This window comes from Galleria mellonella, unplaced genomic scaffold (assembly GCF_026898425.1).
Source record: "Galleria mellonella isolate WM207_F2 unplaced genomic scaffold, CSIRO_AGI_GalMel_v1 utg182, whole genome shotgun sequence".
Taxonomy (NCBI): Eukaryota; Metazoa; Arthropoda; class Insecta; order Lepidoptera; family Pyralidae; genus Galleria; species Galleria mellonella.
The window spans coordinates 1470783-1496778 of record NW_026442023.1 but is presented as its reverse complement, the minus strand read 5'-3'; the positions used below and the strand labels follow the sequence as shown (position 1 = coordinate 1496778).

General features: G+C 32.0%; 1 protein-coding gene across 4 annotated transcripts in view; it reads left to right on the top strand.

The window, feature by feature from the left end:
• LOC113512883 (uncharacterized) overlaps positions 1-24144 on the top strand; it is a 92478-nt gene extending 68334 nt beyond the window's left edge. For 2 of the 4 annotated variants that reach the window (XM_031910939.2, XM_026896839.3), the window contains one exon: positions 20880-24144. In XM_031910939.2, the coding sequence (XP_031766799.1) occupies positions 20881-21372 (492 nt within the window). In that variant the 5' untranslated portion in view covers position 20880 and the 3' untranslated portion in view covers positions 21373-24144. Of the gene's footprint in view, positions 1-6136; positions 6405-20115; positions 20375-20879 lie in introns of those variants that run through there. The other 2 variants (XM_026896840.3, XM_026896838.3) reach the window with 2 other exon arrangements.
• The last annotated feature ends 1852 nt before the right edge of the window (positions 24145-25996 follow it).

Genomic DNA, 25996 nt, shown 5'->3' with positions numbered 1-25996 from the left:
CACATTACTTACTTTATACTCGTATTTTAATTGCACTTTGATAAGATTTCTGTGGGATTAATCTATTACTATATCAAAAAAAAAAATTCAAATCAATTTATCACAGAGTTATGAAGTAACATAAAAAACAAACATAAAAAAAAACCAACCGAATTGAAAACCTCCTTTTTTTAAATACGGTTCAAAATTACATTATTGGAAATAACAAGTTTTTACCCGCAACTTCGCCCACGTGACCATGTTGTATTGATTAACAGGGATAACAAGTATCGTATCCCCTTCTTTATCCTAAGTAGATAAATTTTATTCATAAAAACTAAAACCTCCCATAGACTTATTTCAACTAACTTTATTTTTATTTTTTGTCAAGTTGAGAATTTAGCACTAAAATAAAAACATTTTTAATACTTAAAATAGGTTTTCAAAGATTTTGATGAATAAGGGCATATGCCAATTTTAAAACTATTAGTCGATTTATATGATAGTCGAGTCGTTTATTGACCAAAATGTAACAAACAAAATCACTTTCGTATTTATAAATATTAGGATTGTAAACAAATATTTAAACGACACGAAACGGCGAACTTAATTCTTTAAGAGTTACTATCTAACAAATGCAGTATTTATTGTCACTATTTATGTATGTGCATTATTCTCCATTAGACGGAGGATAAATACAGTGTGTCACTACTTGGTCACAACTCCTTTTCATTCATGGAATGTCGTAAAAGGGTCTCTAGAGGAACAAAGCATAACATACTAGTGCAGAAGAAGTGAAAGATAATAAAATAGAACATATAAAAAAAAAATTAAAAAAGCTTTGGCGTTTTTTGACAAATAAATATAAAGACTAAAAGAGCCCTTAGAATAGATAGGTTTTCATCATCACAATACGATTGTATCTAATTTTCAGTACCAGAAAAATGGTATTAACTTTATAAAAAGTTATCTAGGTTCCAATTTTGTATTTTAAACTTATAAAGGATGGCTCATGTGATTATATATTTTACTCGATTCTTATAATATTCTTGTGGTAAAACTTTAATTCTGCTAAAATTCCATAACAAAAACAAATAATCAAATAGATTGGCATAGAGGTAAAATAATGAGCAAAAATACGTAAAGACAGCTATTAGGATGACATTGTCCAATATTAGAGAATAATAAGAAAAAATAACAATAACAGCAATGAAATGACATTAAGATAGAAATTTGAAACCCAAATGTTAATGAAACTAATTAATAAAATCTATTATTAAAATTATTCTATTCACAATTTGTAATCCATTCGATAGTGAATCATTTGCTACTTGTAATTATAAAATTGGTGTCATGTGGTGATCATGTGGATAGATTTGGTATTATCACTACTACTACACTTGCAAAAAAACGTTTGTAAAAATTTAAATTTGTAAAATTACATAATAAATAATTGTTTGAAGATTCAAACTTTAGTCATAAAATACACGAACGTTGAGACATCTGTCAGAACCACAATGTAATGTCGATAGCTCTTATTAAATTTTATGTCACAATAACCATTCACTTTCATGTAAGTAGGTACTTATTTATAATTGAACGATTCCTCTACGTCGCAGCTCTGCGCCGGGCAGTGTTGAAAAACATCGTAAGATCAACGCATAGTTGTTTGTGTTGTGGAAAATTCCAAACAAAACATAAGGTACTTATCTGACTTCATTAACATCGCCGTGCCATTTTAGTCAATAAGAGGCAGAGCATCCCGTTCGGCAATTAACATTTCATACAAATCATTATCATCAATAATTACATACAGTTGATAACATTTTAAAACACAAGTTCAATATGTTACATATTTATTTCTCAGTACTATCGTATTGTCTTTATTGTTTTATCAACGTACTTGCTTTATCATTATCTAATAAAAATTCTTTGTAGCTATCCACTACATAGAGTGAGTTTTAAACGTAACGTTTATCATTAACGTCATAATAAATAACAATATATTTTAGCGATAACGGATTAAAACCCGAACGAAACTATGTACGTCTTTTGTGATCCCGACCTCGAAAATTTATCGGTCGTTGTCTTTTGTTTGTGGAGGTTTTCAGACGAATTTTAACTGTAATACTTGTATTGAATGACTAATAAAGACATTGTTATAATATCATTATAATATTAGTAAGGAATGCAAGACTTGGCATAATTTCCTTTGATAAGAGTTTCATGTTAAACTTCCGAGAATATATCATTATAAGTACATTAATATTTGCCAAATGTTTTCACTGGACAAAATTTTGCTTGTATTCTCAATTTCAATTAGCGTAACCCGCGCTATCCTTCATTATCCCTAAATAATACAGCATGGTTTTAATAATAAGTAATAGTAGTAGATATTGTGATATTTAATACTTTAACCTGATAATTCCATAATTCCACGTGACTTTACATTTTGCACGTGTCTAAGTTCCCGTTTATTTAAATATAATGGAGTCTTGAGCCATCATCTCTATTAAAAGCATCGATTTAACGAGCGGAATGGGATGGTACACTCCGTGTATACAGTAAATATGGGTCGGTGGCAGCCGTACTCGGCCCGTGGGTAAACTTAAAGCGTAGTCTCAGAGAGTAACCGCTTACTATTGCATGCATCCTGGTGTACAAAAATTTAAAATTAGAATAGAAACCATTTTTTTTAATAGTACATTGAAGTATTTTTTTAATTGGTGAAAACGGAATAGTGATCCTATATTCACTGGTGTGTCACCACTGAGAGATGATAGGTAAGGATGAAAGCTGACTAGAAACTGACCTTGTTGGCCCAATGTGACGAATTCAACAACAATAAACTATGATGGTTTTCAGGGGGAACTGCATAGGAGTCGACCTGATATGGTGTAATGCTGACAATGGAAGCTGTTAGACCCCATTACTAACAATTCCTTTCCCCCGATGCATTAAGGTATTGGCATCTAAATTACACTTCCACCAGTACTATATACTCGTAAAGGAAGCGAATGAAAAGAATCAACTGGAACAGTTTAAAACCAGCGTTATCAACTATGAAATGACAGTCGAAGTGAAGACGGTATAAATATCATAGAATTTGATTACAGAAATAATTTATCTACACACGTTCTAAACCTACGCCACAGTACGTAAAAAGCGAATCTAAATGTAATGTCACGTTTTGCTCATAATGTTAATACCTATTTTAGATGTTATCAGATACTGAACTGCATAACAGATATAAAAGAGAATTTGTTTGAACATCCGTGTCAACGCTGCACATATTGTGCTCGAAACAGCTGACATGCATTTTATCATATTTATTCTCCTTCATTATCAGTAGCGTCCTACATACGTACATAGTGGACAACGAGCATTTCCTTAAGTGTTGCGTAACGTGGAACGATTGGACCGTTATTTTGACTGAGGCCATTGCACTGGTACCGGTGCCGCTTTCCGAAATTCGTATTGCAAAAGCGAGAGACGATCACGAACCGTGGCCCCGTAGCTGTCGCGAGCCGCGGTGCTCGGCACGAGCTCCAGCGGGCGGAAGTTACGGTGAACGGTGCCTCGGTGGCCTTGGCGCCGCCGGCCGCGCGCCGAAGGTGAAAGTCTTGACGGCCCGCAATTATTGAACCTCGACCCGGCATCCTCGTATATTCGGGTTAGCGCAGTTCGCGAGTACCAATGACGTACGCGTAGTTGTACGCATCGCACTTCATGCAACACAGCACCGCTATACCCGAGGCTTCCGCATTCTGCGCTCGGTGTAAACGTTGACCTTATACGATCACAATAAATTTTCCTCGCAACTCGAGCTAATTCCGTAGAATATAAACAACATTTCAACAAGTGTATCTATGACAATACAAAGAGACGAGACAGTAATCCGTCTCAGGAAATTTATTTGTAATATAACTAAATGCAGTCGATACCTTCACGGATCATCGAATTCGGTTGTTTGAGGGTCGATATAGCAGCTGCGAACTTGTCGACGTTTGGCACGTATTCAAATATAATATTATTCATTAAAGATTTCGTCACAAAACAAACTTATAATGATGATAATTAAATTACAATAAATACAATTTAAGTTTACATCTAGAGCGTAAATCAAGTAAATAAAACTTCAGAATTATTATTTATTAAATAGCTCTTCAACGAACCAGCGACTCAAAACTTGAGTAATAGGCACACACTGGCTGGATCGATTACATTACATAGTAAATGGAATTAAAAGTCAAGCATGTTATTAGCCGTGCAAATATATTAGTATTACAGTAAAGCTATTTGCATTAGACAATAATTTCCATAGATTACTTAATATTCATGTAATTGCAAAACAGTGTTACAAACTTAGTTTAACAGAAATTTGCAGTCACATACATTTTAACATTGACATTCAATAGGCTTCTACTTGATGTCTATTATAAAGGTAATATATAACAATATCTACATATAATAGTAGCAATATCTGTGCATATATTGTGCCAATAACAGTTATATTAAATATAGGTTATCTAATATGCGATACTCAAATTAAGAACCTATTAATAATGAATACAGATATTCAACTGGTATGAGCGATATCATCAATATCCAGAAGAAGCCAATATATAAATATCAGATATTACTCATCCCTAGTATATTATATTTTACCTATTAGATAATATTAAGTATGAAAATACTCCTTCTCTATCGAACTCTATATTATTCCAATGCTGTATTATTTTAATAGCTCGTTATCCCGAAATTTTACTCTGTGTTGTAAAATTGTCTAGAAAATAGAGAGATTTTATCTAAGTTGACTAAAAGAATTTATGAACTATTTTATGAGTTTCTTACCCGTTGTAGTCTTGAGGTTTCTGAAGTGTCATTCTGAGATTTATTTATCGAGCAATTCTTTAAGTAATTAATCTGATATATAAAGAGATAGAGGGGTCGTTTCCGAGATCTTTTTTCTTTTATCCTATATTTAAAATTTCAATTTGATATTACAGCGAAATCTTTATTTTAAAAACCAATTTTAACTAATTTTCTAATGGATTAAAGTAAAATTATTATAATGTTAGTTTATGTTGGACCATAAAACAGTATTTTTTATTTTAATTATCAAATTTAAATATTAGATTAAGAGATAAGTAATTGACACCTCTTAATCGGCCCCAATACATGTCTACTGGCATCTTAGGAATACTGTCTCATCGTATTCTATTTTTTAATTCTTTTTCTCATTAATTTTTTTTTTTCATTTAATTAAGGATTTATTAAATACGAAAATTGTCTAACAGCACCGCTTTTTTGTTTCATATTAAAATTTGATATCACAGTAAAATCATAATTACCAGCAGAAATTGGGATTGACGTAAACTGCTTTAGTTTAATGTATGTTCCAAAGGCAACTTCAGACAATATCCAGTTTCAACCTCTTTGTTTTCAAAGTCTTTAATCTTTATCATAATTTATATTGTTAACGCATTCATGGAATTTCATATTAATTTTATACATTATATTCATTTCATTTCACAATTATCATTGAACTTGTAATCAGGAAATGATTTTCAATTTTGAATCAATCTTCGATCCTATAATCTGCTGGGTAGGTATTTCTACTAAAATGGCACTTTCTTTGTATCGATTCCATGTTAACCAAATGGAATTACTTCGTAACACAATCATTTAAAGCCTCAAATCGATTAAATCAGAAATTAAATTTACGAACATTACTTACTTGTTATTAACTTATAATTAGTACATACTTTTGATAAGTTAAATTATCAGGAAAATAAAGGTATTCTGATTTTATTTACTTCGTAATATTAATAGAAATAATATGGTATTTATTAAAAATATTTAACTATTTAATATAAATTTAGTAACTAAAATAAAATGTATATTGTAGTCAGTAGTTTGGACAATTATGGTCATAATTGCATATTTAAACAAGACATGAGATTTGTCACTTTGGAAACGACTTTCGAAAAGGTTATATCAAGTGTCACCCTATAAATAAAAATTATCAAAAAGGCACACGGATTACAGTGAGGATAATGAGGTATCCTTCGCAAGGAAGGGGAGCTCCTACGGCAGGGTCGCGTTGCCCGCCTGCGCCCTCTGTAAATCACCACAACTTATGTATGGGATAGCAAAGCAAGGCAGTTTGGCGCGCGAAGCCGATACTTGCACACGTACTGTTGTCTGTCGCTTTCGCTTTAGTTATGTAGCGTTCGGCTGTTTGAACAAGTGCTAAGTTGATCGTTTCATGTGATACAGCTCGTTGAGGTTGGCATTATGTTTTTAAATTAACCGTTCGATCTTTAAACAGTTTATTGTGTTTTGTTTTTAATTTGTTTCGTCTATGACTGTCTATGAACCGCTCGTGTCACTGTTGATTTGGAGTGTATCTTTTTAATAAGGTAAGTTTAAAAAAGTATAATTAGACTTTTTTTTAACTTTTTTCGTTACGATTGTTTTTTAGTAAATTTATGGTAATTAATTTTTTTTTTAATAAGTAACAGAGACAATTAATGCAATATTAAGAAGTAAAACTTTGTACTTACGCCTTTCTCTGCTTACATCACCATAGTTAATGTTAGGTTTGACATCCGTTTGGATAGCTGTTAAATAGTGTTTCGAATGTTAACTTAATCATTAATTAGTAATAATCGTTTATTGGTAGTTCCTCTAGATGTTATCTAGCAATGTAAGTTTAACATTATTATAAATTTAACTATTAAAATGTTTACAGTAAAATATAAAATTCAATATTTAACTGTATATAAGTATCTTCTTACATAAGATTGGGTAAACGTAATAATTTTGTAAGCAGGTCTGAGCAGTTATGAAAACTGAGAATTTATTCTTAGATATTTCTTAAAGACCTTCAATAAATTTATCGATAAAACTAGAATAATAGAATAAAATAAGTTTTGATGTACTAGCTTTAATTTAGATACCTATTCTACAAGGTTTACAATTTTGATTAGGTATAAACGCTAATTAGCCATTCCGTTAGTTGACTAATTAGCGTACAGCTTTTTGGATTTTAGTTAAGTATTGATTACTGAATAGTATAAGTTTTTAATGTATGCATTTTTGTAATCTAGCTCAAAAGTTATTTTATAATGTAGGTATTTGGGATTTACGAAAATTAATAACAATATTTATGATAATTTTGAATACTATATTTAAATAATGAATAATATTTTATTTTCTTTTATTATTTATATTAAAATAGATGACATAGTTAAGTCGTCACGTGCCAACAGCGTATTAGAAAATTTTCTCTATGGATATTTTCAATCTCTTTTTAGGGAGGTACCTGACCAGTCCTTTTGTTCAGTGCGCTGTGTTGCTGTCTCGCTCATACTTATTGAGTCGACATGAGAGGAACAATATCGGTTTCTGAGATTATTTCTCTTATCTAACATAAAGGTTTCGGAAACCATTATGTGTTTATTGAATTGTTTAACAAGAAATGACATTGTCACGTCCACAATTCATTGATAGGTATTACTTATTGTTAACTAATTAAAGTTGGTAGGTAATTGTAAAATATGTTCATGACTGCCGTTCAAGTGGGGTAGACAGAATAATAGTTCAACTGTTTTCGTTATAGGTACGAACGTGATGTAATTAAAATAAAATATCAACCACAATGCCACAGCTTATGTTGATGATGCTTATCTATAGAGGTGAGCTTACTGCGGTTTTTAACCGACTTCAAAAAGAAGGCATCCGGTTTGACGATACTTTTTTATGTTACATGTTAAATGTATCTTTGCCGAATCGATTTTGATAAGTCTCCTTTCAACTTCTCTAGTTTATCGCGTTTTAACTTTATTATAATTAAATAGGCAGGTGGTTCAGGACCGTACCTTATGGCAGTGGAGCTATGAGGGAGGCAGTAAACAGATAACGGCTGACATGATGACGATGATGATTAAATAATTTAATCTGTTTGTCATTTTTAGTACAATAGAATCCAATCGTATAATTTGTACCTGATTTTATTTTTTATTTCGATAAATTGAGAACCTTTCCCATTTTGTATTTATTTATTCAAATAACTTTATTGATCAAAAGACAATATCGGTCTAAAAGGTGGACTGAAGATGATTAATAAACTTGTTAGAAGTCAAAGCAAGTAATTTAGTAGTAATACACTTAGTCTTCGCATATGTTGAAGCAGGCACTTGCGTCATCTACGTCTATTATGTCTGTGAACGGAATTATACGTGTACAGAGTCAATTAATTTTTTCATCTCTCTTTTCTTATTCTAGCATACTTTGAGGGCTCTAGTAGTAAAAGTAGTATGTGCCTCTGTACATCTATTGTCTCGTTCATTGTACTTAATGACTAACTTCAATGCAGTTAAAGACAAATAGTGAATCAGCCTTGTATATTGAACCTCGAAAGATAAAATCGTAACAAGTCATTTGCCAAATGTCCACTAAATAAATAGGCACCTATAATTTTTAGAGCAAATAATAAAATAAGTATGTCATAAACATGTTTTTATTGTTTCGTATTTTAATCTATTACAGTTATATTGTTAGATAAATCAATAGTTAATTTAACCTTTTCACTTTCACGCTGCATGTTTTATGATTTATAAGAAACGGGAATAAATGAATAAATTTAAAAATTAATTTTAACTAATTAACTATTAATGACTTTAATTATTAAACAGTCTAATATGGTCCTGGTCGAAACATTCGTCTTTTGTACGAAACATTAGAAATCCATACGTACGAAGTGGTGGGCAAAAAATTGGTATGTTCTAAACTTTACTGCTATGGAAGCGTGCCAATATGGCAATACGATAGTCGCTTCAGTTACGGAGAAAAGGATTGGGTTTAATAAAGTTTATGTATAACTAATGGAAACATTTTTAAATGATTACCAAAAGAAGATTGTCAATTCGTCTGTATTTTTGTACATATACTACGTAACCAATTCTGAACTGGTTTCGATGATTCTTATTGCAGTCGATACAGATTAGTCTCTTATTAATTGTATTTTTTTAGCGGAGCAATATCTTGTTTGCCGTGAAGCAAAATCTAATGTGTGGTATTTTAAATGTACGTAATTTAAATAAGATAGGTTTTAATAGTTTAACGACTCGTTATACTTCGTTGGTCGAACCACTCCAAAACGACTTGAACGATTTTTATGATTTTTTTTGTATATTTGGTAGGTATGAGAATAGGTTATGACCTATATATTTCATACCGCTAGATGATAAGGGTGTTTCCATCCCGAAAAAAATTATATGGCAGAACAACGTTTGCCGGGTCAGCTTGTTTTTTTATGTAGTTTAACTTTTTTACAGAGTTTGCTCTGTAAAATCTATTTGTTGGAAGAAAATATAGGAAACTATGAATTTAACGAACAGACATATTAGTAGCTTGTCTATGGATAATTATAATATACATTATAATAATAAAATGGACTCATAAAAATGCTAGTACGTAGGTGTCTTTAATCTTACTAAGTAGATACTGAAACCTATTCTACAGTGATTAATTATGATAAATTAAATACATCTCGGTCAAAAATTATATTACCATGGCTTTACCTGTGTGGATTAGAACAAAGATTAGCCACCTTTAAAAATAAAAGAAAAAAACTTTCTTACAACTTATTTTATCTGTTAAAGAAATATCTCTGTCGAAAATGTTATTGCCAACTTTATCCATCAAAAAAATTTGCACATATGATGGGAAAGTCCTTGTCACCCCATTGTCAAACTTGTAATACCATCGATGATGTGCATCATATTCTATTAGAGTGTCGTATTAACACGAAGGAAAGAGAAGAATTCATGCGCCACTTTAACTTAAATAAATTGAATGTTGGTCTTATTCAAACTATGTTAGCTGAACTTAAACCAGAAATTTTTGAACATCTGTGTAAATTATTGATGCCCATTAATTCTTCTCTTTCCGCGTCTAGGGAAGGTAGATAAAGTTTTGTTGGAGAAATCAGTTCAGGGTACAATAGGACAGGGTACAATTTTACCTGAAGAAGGTAAAAGCCCTTAAAATATTAAAAAAAAAAAACTAGCAATTTGTGGCTTTATCTGTGTAGTCTAAGATAAAGAATAAATCTCCTATTCATAATAATTACACTTCCTTCAAACCTATTTTAACTATAGAAGAAATATCTTTGTCAAAAGGTTTTATTGCGAACTAGCTGTATAATGTGACATTACCTGAAACGAATAAGATAAACAATAGATTATTCATAACAACAAAAATTTCCTTCGAACCCTTTTTATCTACGAGTATTAAAGTGTTTTATTACTTTCTTTCAAATTGGGAATTCAGGTAAAAAAAAGACAAAACACCTCAATAACTAAAATAGGTTTATGAGACGTTTAATGTTTTTATGAAAAAGGGTGTACCTGTGACTTTTTTTCTTTACGGAAAAAGTGTAGATAAAACTTTTTGTTTTATACAACTTACAAAGGTAAACAAGCTGACGGCCCACCCAATGGAAAGTGGTCATCGTCGCCTATAGACATACACATTATCATGGATATGACAGAGTATACTGTGCCACTTGTACGTTGCTATTCCTGAGGACTAAGGTGTTATGATTTGACCTATCTACTTCAAAGGGGGTACCTGTGACTTTTTTCCTTGTGGGTAAAATGTAGATAAAACCTTTTGTTTTATACAACTTACAAAGGTAAACAAGCTGACGGCCCACCTAATGGAAAGTGGTCATCGTCGCCTATAGACCAACATTATCATGGATATAACAGAGTATACTGTGCCACTTGTACGTTGCTATTCCTGAGGACTAAGGTGTTATGATTTGACCTATCTTCTTCAATTAGGTTATTAATTATAAAAAAAAAGTTAAGGCATATGCTAATTAACTTAAAAATTTAAAGGTCCTGAATTTATTTTGACAAATTAAGTGAACGTGTGTTAAAAATATAAAGGAAAAACGTCGCGCCATTACGCGTGATTTATTTACGCGCGCCGTCCATTGTCTGGCCTGAACACCACTACATATAGCGGCGAATAGCTCTACTGATATATACCACGCAGTGTATATTGTATGTTAATTTTGATCAAAGCCCTCGTAATAAATTACATTTGGCGTTTATAACTGCGGTGGACAATCTCCAGTTATAATTTAACGGTTATGTTCTGGCTGTTGAGATAGCTGCTAAAAATGGTCTCTTTAAATGGTCATCGCGAATGGCAAATGGCTACGAATGAGTAGATTTTGCTCTACAATCGACTTCAATTATAAAAAAAAAAAACTAGCTTTTACCTACGTCTTTGTTCGCGTGATCTGTATATGTCCACTGACCAGGATAAAAAGAAGCCTATGTTTTAAACACTAAGAGGTAACAAACAAACTTACTTTCACGTTCATTGACTAGTAATCAATAAATAAAGAAGTATTTTTATATAAATTAAACTCACCAATGTTATATAAGATATTTCAAGATTTAAAATATAAAGTCTAGAAATTGAATTTAATCCTCAAAGAAAAACTGCCGCTTTATTCTGATATAATTAATAAAATTGCGTAAAATATACGTAAAAACATTACGAGCGAATTGCTAATCTTCTCTTTTTGAAAATCTTTTCTCCTTTTTTTATTGCTTAAAATATTTAACATATAGTCTTATTATATATTTACTGTCACATCTTATAATCGTAGTTAACAAACAATTTAAATGAAACCAGTTAAATGAATATTATCAGCAGATTATTGAGATACTAGAGAAAATATTTATATGACAGTTTACTGCACGAATATGATTAATAAAAGATATTATTTCCTGATATCGAAGATTGTATGGATGTAGTGAGCTGTATTTACTCACTGGTCAGGGAGTAATGTCTTTTCTGTATGCACTTACTAGAATAAATGTAACTGTATCGTGCTACATCGTAGAAGATATTGATTTATGAAAAATAGCAAAATGGCTGATAAAATATATCAATTCCTAAAATAAAAAGTGTATAAATAAATATAGTTCCGCTAACTATATTTACACACTTGTCAATTATACGCATGGACGAGAATAAAGCTAAATTCTGTGTTATTTCGCAATGGGATATTGGACTGTGAAATATATTATAAGATATAGTAAAGTAACTGACTAAAAAATATCATTCCATGATATTTAAGAGTATATATAGTTGCTGTGTTTGTACAGTTGTCATAGAATGACATCTTTGTCACATACACGGTCGAGAGTAAAGTTATGAACTCCGAGTTGTTTTACAATGAGATATTGGACTATGAAATATATAGAATCATAGCAAAAAATCTGATTAGTAGAAGATACCATTCCTTGACATTGAAGATAGTGTAAATATAGTGAGCTGTGTTTACACACTTGTCAAGGAGTGATATCTGTGTGCACCTACGGGAATAAATTTGAAAATTTCGTGCTATTTCGCTATGAGCTGTGAAATGTATAGACTCGTAGAGAAATGGCTCATTTATTAAATATTATTCCCTAATGATGGAAAATGTATAAATATAATTTCTATGTCTACACACTTGTTAATTATGACATATCAATGGGATATTGTGCTGTTAAATATATTATAGAATAACAGCGAAATGACCGATTAGTAAAAAAGTCATTCTCTGATAGAGAAGAGAGTATATAGTGGCTGTTGTTATAAAACTGTCAAAAAAATGGCATCTTTCTTATAGGCGCGATAGAAAGAAAATATTGGACTGTAAAATATATTAAAGGATAAGAGCGAAATGGCTGATTAGTAAAAAATATCATTTCTTGACATCGCAAAGTATGTGTAATAGATGTGTTTACACAGTTGTCAGAGAATGACATCTTTGTTTTATGCATGGTCGTGGTTAAAGTTATAAGCATCGCGTTGCTTTACAGTGGAATATTGGACTATGAAATATACAAAATTTTAGCATAACGGCTGATTAGTAAGTTATACTATTCCCTAATATTGAAAGTGTGCTAATATAGTTAGCTGTTTTTACACACTCGTGAAATAAATTTATGAATTTTGCGTCGCTCTATGTTTGATAATATACATAGAAAATAAGGCGAGATATTAAAAGTGGAACATCAATTTATAAATTGATGATACTCTTTAAGAATATACTATTATACTTTACTTCTCACTATAAGAAGTAAAAATAAGATAAAAAAAATATTTACAATAAAATTTACAGTTTATTTTATTTTATTTTAGACGAACAAAATGTTAGTAGTCTTTCTTTTCTTCGTTTTTAATCTATTTAGATTTACAAAACTACTTTCTTCAGATCTGATTCTTTATCTTCGTACTGGACACTTGTGTCACTTATAGGTCCCATACAAAAGAAGAACATTAGTACTCATATGTAATTTAAAGCAATAATTGAAGACACGAATTCCAGGTATTTTAATGGTACCTCAACACATTACATTAATTTAATGTATCAATTAACTAAGGTATAGATAAGATATTACAAAACGCAATTATAGATTAATTATCAATGGTTTTATAATTGAAGAAACAAAAAGAAATTCTTTTAACATTATCACCATTAGCTAAGTATGTAATTTAATGTCATTTTGAAATTGCAACAGATATTGCAGTCATTAGTTGATTAATATTTAATCACCACGTGGTGCAGCATTTCAACACATTGACTCACCTTCCAATGGTGTGGTATATCTGATCTAATTAATATAATATAATTGTAACTTCACAATATCCGTACATGTGAGATATTTTGACATGATGAACTTGACATGAGGGGTCTTAATTAGAACAATAGAAATCAATACAATCATTTTTAGAAATTTTTTCTACCGTCTATCTGTTTGTTGTGATATCACACAAAAACTACTACACCAAATCGGATGCTGATTTTACAGTTGTATTTCAGAAGGTCTAACTTAAGATCTAGTGTATGTTTTATCTTGATACGCTATCTAGAAGTAGTTTATTTTATTGATTTTCCTACTCCTAAAATCCATGTGTGCAAAGCAACGAGCAAATTTTAAAAATAGAATTCTAAAATTCCAATTTGATATTATAATAATGTGACATTTGTTACTCTGATTGACAATTGATTAGGAATATTTGCGTATTGGCCTACTAATAGAATTTACCATATATATATTGCTAATACATTTGCTAATATGAGCAAAAGACCCGTTTTATGGAATCATAGAAAGTGATTAGGTGTATTGCGAATATGAATCGCTTTTGGAATTCATTGTGAAACACCCAAAGTGGCTATTTATCAAGAGGGCTGGGTCTTATTGTTTTCCTGCGTATTTATATGTGATACTCTTTACTACTGCATACATCCAAACCACTGGATGTATTTGAATCATGGCATCATCGTATTTGTCATTAGTGTTATGGAATAGTCAATTAACATTGTTTTTAATGTTTCACAATGATCTAGTTGTACTTGTTTTTAAGTATTCAGCAATTATAAATAAGTCTACAAAAGTCGTTAACATTTTTAAGTACCTCTGTTCCACTGATGTTGACCAGCGACTATCCATCTGTATTTTTATAGTTGTTTTAGACCGACTAGTAGAATATGGCAAATAGAAATTTAGAGTACGGTTTTTAAATATCTCAGATATCAAGAATAGTATGTATACGTGGTCATTCCTGATGACTAAATTGTAGATAATGATGTCTGTGGTATATAGGTGGTATTTACTTTCAGTGACCACTTAGTAACTAAGAAAAAAACCTATTCTATTTTGCTTTTAATGTATCTCAAATATTTATAATTATAATTTATAGTCAAGTAAGTACAAAAAAATTAAAATATAGTAAGTAAATATAGTAGTACCATATATAGAGAATAGTAACGAAAAATAATCTATCTAAATTGTTTCTAGACTACACAAGATATTACAAAACATTTTACGAGTTAATATTAAAAGTGCATCTCTACCTTATTAAATAGATAAAGTGATTTAGAATCCTATAATTTGATAATGTAATAAATCCTTATTACAAATATGAATCCTGCAGTGGTAAACTAAGATAGTAAATGTCGGATCGACCTCATTTCGTTTCGACTATAGTGCGAGGCGGCCGGCGACGTGGCCGCGTGCCGCGACCGGTGTAACGGACCTTGGTCTGGGAACCGTGGATTCGTGGGTGATACTTATTTATGGCTAAATTTCTTGCGCAAATTCATGACTTTAAGCCCAAATGGGGTAGTTACACATTGTTACCACTGTTATATCTGTTATTTTTTTTTATTTATGTAGAGAATATTTAGTTTTACCCATATCTATACTACTTAATGTTATTAATACAATAAATACGAAAGTTTATAACGATGGATGGTTAGATGTTTGTTACTTTTTATGCAAAAACTACTGAACGGAATTTAATGAAATCTGGTACAAGGGTAGGTTATATCCGAACTTAGCACATAGGATACTTTATGTACAGTTTCACGTAGATAAAGCCATGGAAAATAACTAGTAATATTATTATATAAAGACAATTTTTTTTTGTAATATATAACCATTATACTCAAAAAGTACGGATTTTTTACGTTTGTTAAATTAATATATATACTTGTCGACTGTAATAAAATTCATACGTAAGATTATTTGAATCTATCGCAGTATGCCCGAACCCGCCGTGTTGTGGCTTAACCTAACTTCTAATCTATGCGTTTAAATATTTGTTGATGTTGAGGACTGACCTAGAAAAGCAATAGTAATCGTACCGGAACAACGAGAAATTACATAAAATACGGGTCGGTCAGACAATGTTATTATAAATTTCTTTATCATAATTTCTTTGCCAAATAAAATAATATATATTTATATATATAATTATATTATAAAACTTTTTGAAGTCGTTCAAAAAGAGTACCTTCAAATAATATTTGTAATGTTATTTTTATCAATATTTTTTAAATTAAAATAATTAAATAATAGATTTCACCAATTCTGAACGTCAAAAAAATTATCGTTTTGTAAATTAGAAAAATTTAATAATGCAATTTCACACTTAAGTTATATTACACAGAAGGACTTCGTATGACATAGTCGTCCGATAGTAAAGGATCTATGAAAATTCCCACAGGAAATAAACTGGCATAGAACGTTGTTTACTTTTAGTCAATTATATAATAATCCCTACATAATATACTACAAGTTTAATTACTATGGCGGCGGAAATAATACGAAATATTTGACGCAGTGATGAAACTGAACGAAGCGTAGTGACGTCATGATGTACCTACTTCGTTACGTTCACTACGCCAGCAACCAGCTGTGGTTATTAACTAGGTTACATAATAATAAATCAATAATTACTTCTGTAAATTTTCTTACTGTATGTACGAACTTAGGCGAATCTTTTAATATGTTATATTCCTTTGTAACTTAATAAAAAATCATTATTATGGCGACATTATTATAACAATCAGTAAAAATGATTAAGTAGTTAATTATTTTTTTAAGGGGTGAAAAAGAATGGTATCCCCACCTGCGCTATCGGTATACGCTGGCGAGGTACCAGTGAGAGATGATAGGTGAGAGATGAAAGCAGGTCAGTTACGATGCAGCATGGCCCATCGTGACGAATTCAAGAATTAATTATAATGGTTTCCGGGTAAAGGGGGGGGGGGGGGACGTGAAGTTCGAACTGATCTGAGTGAGGCTGTTAAATATCCATTACTAACAATCCCTTCCACCCTCCAGTTAGTTATGTTATTAAACCTATATAAATTTTTATAACATATTTCGGCATTTTACAAAGTACATAAGACTTTTAGGTATTCTATAGCTTTAGCTAAGTCTATTGCGTTAATGTAACCGTACCTACTTCTTGTAAAAAAAAATGTTTATGTACACTGTTCGTTGGAAACACTGGACAAGACCCATAAAGCCAACAATAACTCTAAATGAACACATGAGAGTGTATAAAACGAATATTGTGGTAACTACCTATCATTTTATTGCTTCGAGAAATTATGGTAGCTACAATGAAATTTAGAAAGTCAGATACTGTGACTTAGAAAATGGTCAAAGAAAACTCACTGTTTGTTTGCAACTTGACAAAGTTAATTATTAAAAATATTAAGTCTAATATTTATCAGAACATCTTTTTTATAGAGTCCATCGTGTACTTAGGCATTTATAGGACCTAGTGTTACTAGTAGATTTATGACGAATCGAATATCAATTCATTTATCCAAAAAATTCTATAATTTGGGTAAATATAGTCACTCATATATAAACACGCAGAAATGATTATGCTTCAGGCAAAAATAATATGAAGTCAGTTTAATAACAAATAGCAGTTTAAATGATAAAAGGAAGATCAATGTAAAATAAGTGACACGTGGTAAAAAACATATGTAATATACTAGAAACAGAGAATCAGGAAATGTTGGAGATACCTTTGTTACAAGACATGTACAACCATTGCTGACTAACATATTAGGGATATATCCATGTATACGATAATAAAAAAAGATGTTATTGTTATTTATATTATTAACCCAAATATTACACACAAGTCTTGATACAAATCTACTTAACACGTTAATGAGTTAAGAAACATATCTCAACGAGGGCGTTGTGAGCATAAACGTTTTTGTTGCAACAAAAATTGTCCCTCATTTCGGTAGCATTTAAGCATCAGTGGATTCATAGCCGCACGCTGCTCGTGTGAGACAGAGAAAAGAAAGTGCAGGTAGTAGGTAGCCTCGAGCCGAGCAAGATTTATTAGATCGTAACGTGGGCCGGCACACCCGGCGCACTGTCGTCGCGCATTCGCCGCGAAAAAAATAACAACTCGACCCCGACTCGAGTTCATGATATTTTTTTAAACATTATTGCCCATATCGATTTATGCAACACTTTTAGTTGTGTTGCTTATTTTTAAAGTTTAATTTTTATACATCACAAGCACTAATAAATTGTCGTATTGCATCAATAACAGTGTAATGAATTCCCTTGTAACTTGCAACAATATAGAGTCTGTGAAGTATACAAAAAGGTTATTTATACTTTTTTAAAGTACTTTTCCCATTTGTAGATTTTAAGCCTCGAATTTTCAGAATTGAATAAAATTATTATCATTATTCTTAAACTCTTTTTTAACATTCTTAATATTATGATGTTGATTTTTTTTTATTAAGCGTTCAATTATTTAAATTATAATAAAAGATAATTATCATTAATAGTATAAATAATGAATAAAAATCATTGTATGATATGTTAACAATGACATTACAGATCAGATTTCCTCTTCAACCGATTATATTATTTGTTAAAAGTTCCTAAATACAGTAAAGGCAACCAATGAAATCAATTTTGGAGTAATTAATAGCGTTTGGACACCGAGAACATTTTCCAATTTGCGTAGCGTATACAATAACGATACATGAAATCCAATGGCTTGTTTTACATAGCAATCTGATTGATAGCAGCTTATATGTAGCGTTTGGAGAGTAAAGAGTCATATCAAAGGCCAGTCATAAATTTTATTGCGTTTAAAATATAAAAAGTTATATAAGCTTACAGAATTTAATTGCAATGTATGTACTTAGCGTATGATGCATTCATTAGAATATAAAATATTTAAAAAAGGCCATTTTTCAACTTTCATAATATTATTATGGCAATAAATTAATTTTTATATGTAGCGTTTTGATTTGTTAGAGTTATTATGTCAGAACTGTAAAATTCGGGTTGTTTTGTGAGTCATCTGTGTAGAATGTGTAGCTCCTTTATCTGTGATATATGAGTAATGGAATATTACCGACTAGATGATACCCGTGATCGTATTCGGAAAAAGTTATTGTTGAGGTCCCATAACTTAACAAGGTACAATCTTCTGCGTTCTAAATACCCTTTTGTTTATTAACATTTAATTTGACACAAGACAGCAACATTTCCTTTGCTATATACAAATTTGGTCCTTTTTTAATAATTGTTTCAGAATAATGAAGGAAGTTTAAAAGACGAATCTCAAAAATTATTCTTAAAAAATTTGCATTACGAATTGCAACTCTAAAGTATATGAGTTTATAAGTTTAACAATATTATTAAAGTTAAATAGTAACTATTCTAAAATAAAAACACGTAGACCGAAACGCTATTTCGATAATAAGATTGTAAAGAAACGTGTTCTAGCCAGACTGAACCGTACTTTCATACGTACTAAGAAAGTGTCAATCTTAAAAAAGTTTTTAATCAATTTCTATACAATTTTGTAAGATATTAAAATTATAATAAGTTTTTAATTACTCTGATCCTCCAGAATCTATTATATTTATCACGACAAAAACTAAGATCACTCTATTAAACTTTAAATTCTCTTAATAAGCATTTTTTTTTTCTTTTTGTAAAAATCTAAATATTTTATTTACTGAATTTGTAATTGAATTTTGAATTAGAGAATCAATATGTTACCAAATTTTAATTTGACTACTTGTGAGAGGAGTAAAGACGTACTTGCGGCTGTTACTGTAGCTACAGTTGGTAATTTTAATTATCTACACAATAAGTAGACAGCATACGTTTTTGTGTGAACAGGAAAATGTAAACACTATCCTTGTAATTAGAGATCTTACTGTAAATGTAACAATTTGTCATTTCCATATACGTACCTACTTTCTGTACTTATATTTGTAAAGGATACATCAAATGTAATTAATCATAGACCAATTTCTTCAGCATACAAAATTCATACAGAATTACACATAGATAATACACGTTTTCCAAATTTATGGTGCTTTACAAAGAAATTAATATTAGACCTTGCTAATATCTTTTGCAGTACGATAAAACTGAAGTTAAAAATATTTTTTTAAATTTAAAATATTGTTGTATTAAAATTTATGTTTTAAGTTTATATTAAATTATAGGACATTATCAGAATTGAATCGCTTTCTTTTTGTATCATATTCTTCACTTGTTAGTTTGTGATGCCGCAAACAATATACTAACTGCGACATGGCTTTATCCTATAAACAAAATAGTGTCGTGACTGGTCAACAATAGCTCCTAAACTGACAGACTGACGACTTCGGCTACGTCACCCGTTTCCTCTCTACACGTACGTAGCCGTACTCGAATGACGCAATTGGCTTTTTCAATGTCTTATCTACAGTGAGGTATGTTGTCATTCGTCGAGTGATCGTCGCGCTGCGCACACGCCGCCCGTGAAACGCGCCGTTTCTGTTTCACTTGTTCCTACACACTTCTTGTAGACGAGGACGCAGTGACTAATTGTGCATTCGTTGTTTTTCATCAGTGTTTTGAACTTTGTGATATTGAAGTGGCCATTTTATTGCAAAAATAAGTTATTTATAAATATTTAATATGTTTATGTCCGGATGGTACATTATTTCCCCTGAAGTGTCCTCCAGGTGCGTCTAAATTTATAAAATGATAAGAATAGTATACTTAAATTTATTATTTACTTTCAAATCAGCTTTTCAGTTGTGATCATTATTCTGTATTAGCAATTGCAAAGAGAATAACGGATGGTAACTTGTGAACTTGATTAGCCTGTTCAAGCGTATAAGCATTGTTCTCTGATTGACCTAGTACTGGCAATTGTATAATAATTAGTTTCACTTTGTCTTGATTATTTATAACATGTGTTATTTTTTTTTTTGTTTTTTTTTTTAATAGGTATTATTTATTGTGTATATTGTCCAAGCATATATTTACTTCAATTTGAATCCGTAATTGTGCGTGATACTTTACTTTTAAATAAAACTAATGTTCAAGTAACTAATATTTACATTTCAATATGATTATTAATCTAAATTTATCCAAAGTATTTATGTTAAAATTATTTTAATTTTTAGAACTAGTACTTGGAGCTGTAAACAAGAAGTTGCTAATATTTTTGTTTATTTGTTACAGAATGACGCCGCAGGAGGAGCGAGAAAGCGCAGGGGGAGCGGAGATTGCTGATGCCTTCGAGGACGACATGTTCGGCCCACCACGCACCGAACCAGCCGCCGCCCGGCCTAAGCTTTCCATGATCTCAGCACGCCTCCGCGCTAATGAGGAGCGTAAACGGGTCATAGAGATTTGTTCGCAAAAACTCGAAAATATTGAAGATCCAGCTCGTGATCTACGCCGTTCCGTATGCATCAACAACACTTATTGTCGGCTTAGCGAAGAGGTGCGCAGAGAGAAGGAGGCCAGGCGGAGGCGCGCGAGAGAGGAATGCGACGACTCCTGGATTGGCAAAAAGAGTAGGCGCGCTGTTGAGGATGAATGCCTCGCGCTACTCGATGCTATACCGGAGTTAGGTGACGCCAATCTCGGGTGTGCGCAGCTAGCCAGACAGATGCCCAGACAAGACGTACCTCTGTTGCCGAGCAGCCTACTCACAGTTCTGGACTCATGACCGCGCCGTGCCGCGCATTTACATACTCCACTGTGATGGGAGCACGTTGAGTGAAGCTCTTGGGAGTTCCGAAGCGCTCGTGTCGCTGACCGCGCGCAGGCACTGCGTCACGACCACAGCGTACATCGCGCTTGGAAATGTGCTCCAATTTCGTCGCAGGATCGAGACTATGGTCGTCTCGGATACCGGTCGGGTGTTTTAATTTACGTTACCCAAAACGGACAGACTTTAGCCAATTCATTGTTGTTTTAGAAGTGTACTTACTTTGTTAGTGTTTTTTTTTTATTATTTAGTGAAAGTTGCTCAGGCGCTGCCGACGGGCGCGGTCCAATTAGTGTTCAACGATTAATTTAACTATCGAACCGAGGACTTATGTGCGTTTTGTTTAGCACGCAGCATCGCCTCGCTGTTCGTGCTGTAACAGATACCTTTATGGATGTTTATGGTTTTTATTGATGATATAGTTTTAAGGCATAATTATTATGTTATAATATTGTACGATATATAAATAGCGAGTTAAGAGATAGTGCAAAACGACTGGGAACGGTTGCGTATACTCCATCACGATTCTTGTCAAACATTTACTCTTTGTTTTTATGTGAATAATATTGTTTTGTATAGCCTTTTGTAAGATTGGGTCGCTACTGTAAACCGGTTTTGTGAGTAGACGCCGATGTCACTGATGTAGCATAAGTAGGTGTTTGAAAATGAAACGACAACCGTAGTGAAACATTTTACATTGAACCTACATTACATTTCGAATTTGGAAAGGAGAATGCCCATTTTTGTATTGACCTTTATCCTCTTACAAAGATTTTTATAATTTTACAATAAAAATGGGTATATTAAATAGATTTTCTATGTGCTGACATAGCTTAATTAGTAAATAAATCAGGATCTATGTTTTTAATGTCGTACTCATACGTAATTTAAAAGGTGGGCATATTTGGGCATTGTCCTTATTTTATTAATTTATTTTTTGCTAAGTTATTTCGCGGCTGGATTTTAGCCACAACAGAATATCAGTTTTGCCCTTTTGGGAAGAAAGCAATAAACCAATAAACTGAGTTGTAAATATTTTGTGTTACTATAGCACACGCACAAAAGGAAAAATTATGTTACTTTATTTATACATGTTCTTTTTTTCTGTCTCTTTTTATCTGTCTCTTTTTTTCTTCATCTATGTCTGCTCTTATTTGTGTGCTATAAGTAATGCAAATAAATTATGTACCTATTAGGCAAGTATATGTATATGGGAAGTATGGCACTAATTTGCAAATGTTTGACACAAATGTTGCATTTTTATTAAGCCTGAGTATTAAATGGAATATGTGGGGATATTATTTTAATAGTTTTTATTTAATTTGTTTTTAAAAGTTACCTTCAGACGTCATTTTAACCTTCAGTTAATGTGAATGTATTGAAATAACATGTCGCTATTTATTTTATATCATGAATTTTATATAATTTATACCATTTGTTACCAACTGTTTGCCAAATATTATTGGCGTTTGAGATCAAATGTTCAGTGTGCAATGACTGTAATCAATATTGTGCAATTGGAACGAATAGCGCCAAGTTCCTTTTCTTTTGAAATCTTAATTGTCGCAAAATATATTGGTAGTAGCCCGTTGCGCCCCCTCTGAATAGTAAATAGGTAAGAGGAAGAGAGCGGGGAATCGGCGGGGTTAGGGGCGGTGGAAGGGCAGGGGGGGCAGATGGCGGCGACGGGCGCGAGTGGGGTATGGGACTCCGCGCCGTTCCCAGCACTCCTGTGATATTAGCCTAGCCTGTGTGTCGTATTTGTGCTAGTTTCCCCAACCTTGTTTGGATCGCTATGTATTTAAAAAAAGAAGCTCCGAAAAATAAATTTTCCTTTACTATTGGCCATTTTATACGGATTAACCGGTTTTTATAGTCGTACCAACGGCTGTAGATTGCATTTAGAAATTACTCTAACAGTCCGTAGACGGTTATTGTTTTTATATTATTTGCGTTTGTATGTAATGTTGATTAAATCATTATATTGTAAATTTACGAGTAAAATTAAGCGCTTGTACACTCAGCCGGCCACCCTTATTTGGGGGCTGTGGATTCACATCAAGAAACTTAGTTGATTCGAACATATTGCATGAAGACGCGCCATGCTAAATTTTCAGTACTGAGGGCCTTTGCAGATGGCGCTTTTTATACGCACGGATGACACACTTAAATGAGATTCATTGACAACCAACCATTTTTACACCTTCACCAATTATAAATGCGTGTTTTTATCGATAAAAACGCACGTAAAGCGCGATATAAACATGCTATATTCGCTCGTATGTATACAGAAACCTCAATACCGACAGGCTTCGAACACGCTTCCTGCGCTCATTTATATCACTTTGTACGCGCGTTTGTATCGATACAAATGCAACGACTCCTTATTTGGACCTCTACGACGCTATGTACTCGCATTGGTGAAACGCGCAACCACATTCAAAATACGCCCTCTGCAATCAGCCCCATGATTACGATCTGTACGAAATGTATTTTACAAATTTATTACGTAAAGACGCACATATGTATTCTGTAAGTCATTTAATTCATTGTACCATAATTATTTTAAGCCACGTTGAAGTTGTAACATAATAGGTTGTTTTGTATAAAGCGTATGAGTGACCAAAACATTATCATCGCAAATATTTTAATTATATAAACGTGGCTTCCATATTTTCCCTATGTGTGGGGATGTGAGATTTTTTAGAAAATAAATAATTTGAGACCGAACCTCTAGTTTTAGTTATTGCATTACACTTAGCCTCCTACATACTCAACACATTATAATAGATTATAGAATTGTGCTTCCCAAAAAACCGACTTCAATTGTGGCAAAACCAAAAATTTTGCTTTAAAAACTAAATTACTGAACCGATTTTGATAAAATATCTGTAAGAACAATCTGTAAGTATATCCCTTCAGATAAAAAAGAATTTTTCAAATAAGTTCACATTTGACAAAGTTATGAGGTAAGAAACATAAAAAAAAAATACATTCAAATTGAAAACCTTTGTTTTTGAAGTGGATTTTAAAAGAAAAAACACTTGATAAAAGATATCGGATACTGGAAAGTCAATTAGGTACATACTTGTTATAGTACTAAAGATAAATATGAATCAATTATAAATCTTATTACTTATAATAATAAAAGTCAATTTCCTACAATTCGTGTCGATAGTTGATTACTTAAGACAAAAGGAAAACCATTATCAGATTATTGGATCTGCATATGAACTCTTTCATTTCTGTAGCAATAAATATAACTACAATAATAGTTAAACATTAATGAATAAGGATTGAACCAGTTTTAAAAGTTTTCTTTGTACTTTATCCTTTACCAGAGGGAGACTTTGTACAAAAGTCGTTTGCTTGGGTACCTCTATCCCATTCGTCTTTCTACCGTGAAACAGTTGTTTGCATGGCTGTGTTTCAATTTGAAGGGTGAGATATGGCAGTCAATTTACAGCGTACAGACAAATAACACCTGAGTCCTCAGGAATGGTAACGCATGGGGGATATCATGGGCGAAACAGTATACTCTGTTATAGCCATGGTACTGCTCATGTCTATAGATTACGGTTACTACTTTCCTATAAAGTCCTTTAACGTTTACAATAAAAGAAATAACACCCACAAAGCTTGAGTTACGTTTAAGCAAACATCATTAATAGATTGTCTACGAACGAAAACTCAACAAAAATGTTTTTCGAATAAGACCTTTATGGACGCTAATGACAAGTCAGTTTATTTGTTCGTCGAAAGTAATCTGAGCCGAGAACTGCACGTTGTTTTCAAGCGTCACAACTTTTTACTTATTAAAAACGAATAGAATCAAAAATATAAAAAAAAAAAAAATATTTTAATATCTATTAATTGTAAAACAATTTTTTTTTATACAACTTAGAATGGCAAACAAGCTGACGGCCCACCTGATAGAAAGTGGTAACCGTCGCTTATAGACATGAGCAGTACCATGGACATAACAGAGTATACTGTTTCGCCCATGACACCCACCCATGCGTTGCCATTCCTGAGGACTCAGATGTTATTCCTCTGTACCCTGTAAATTCACGCCATATCCCACCCTTCAAACCGAAACACAGCCATGCAAACACAACTGCTTCACGGTTGAAACACGAATGGGACAGAGGTACCCAAGCAATTGGCTTTTGTACAAAGTCTCCCAATTATTATGAATACTCAAAATTATTCATATATACTTTATTCGTGATACAAATAATACATAAAGAAACAGTGGAAGACAAAATGTACAAAGGCACGCTTAACTACATTCAGCAAACCCAAAGTGGAATTACAAAGCAAAATACCTACTTATAGAATGTGAAATAAAAATTTTTAGTATCCTTTTAAAGTATGAATTCTAATAATAAACTGTACATTTTTTCCATACAAATATAAATGAAAAAAAAAAAAACAAAAACTGTCTCCCATACTGACTTGACATGTAAGTAAAGGAGGCTTTGACTACCTACCTCCCATTCCAGAAAGTAGTTTCAGTCGAAAAAAATCGACTATTTTTATTTTAATGATTAAATGATTAAGGATTTCATTTAGATCATCA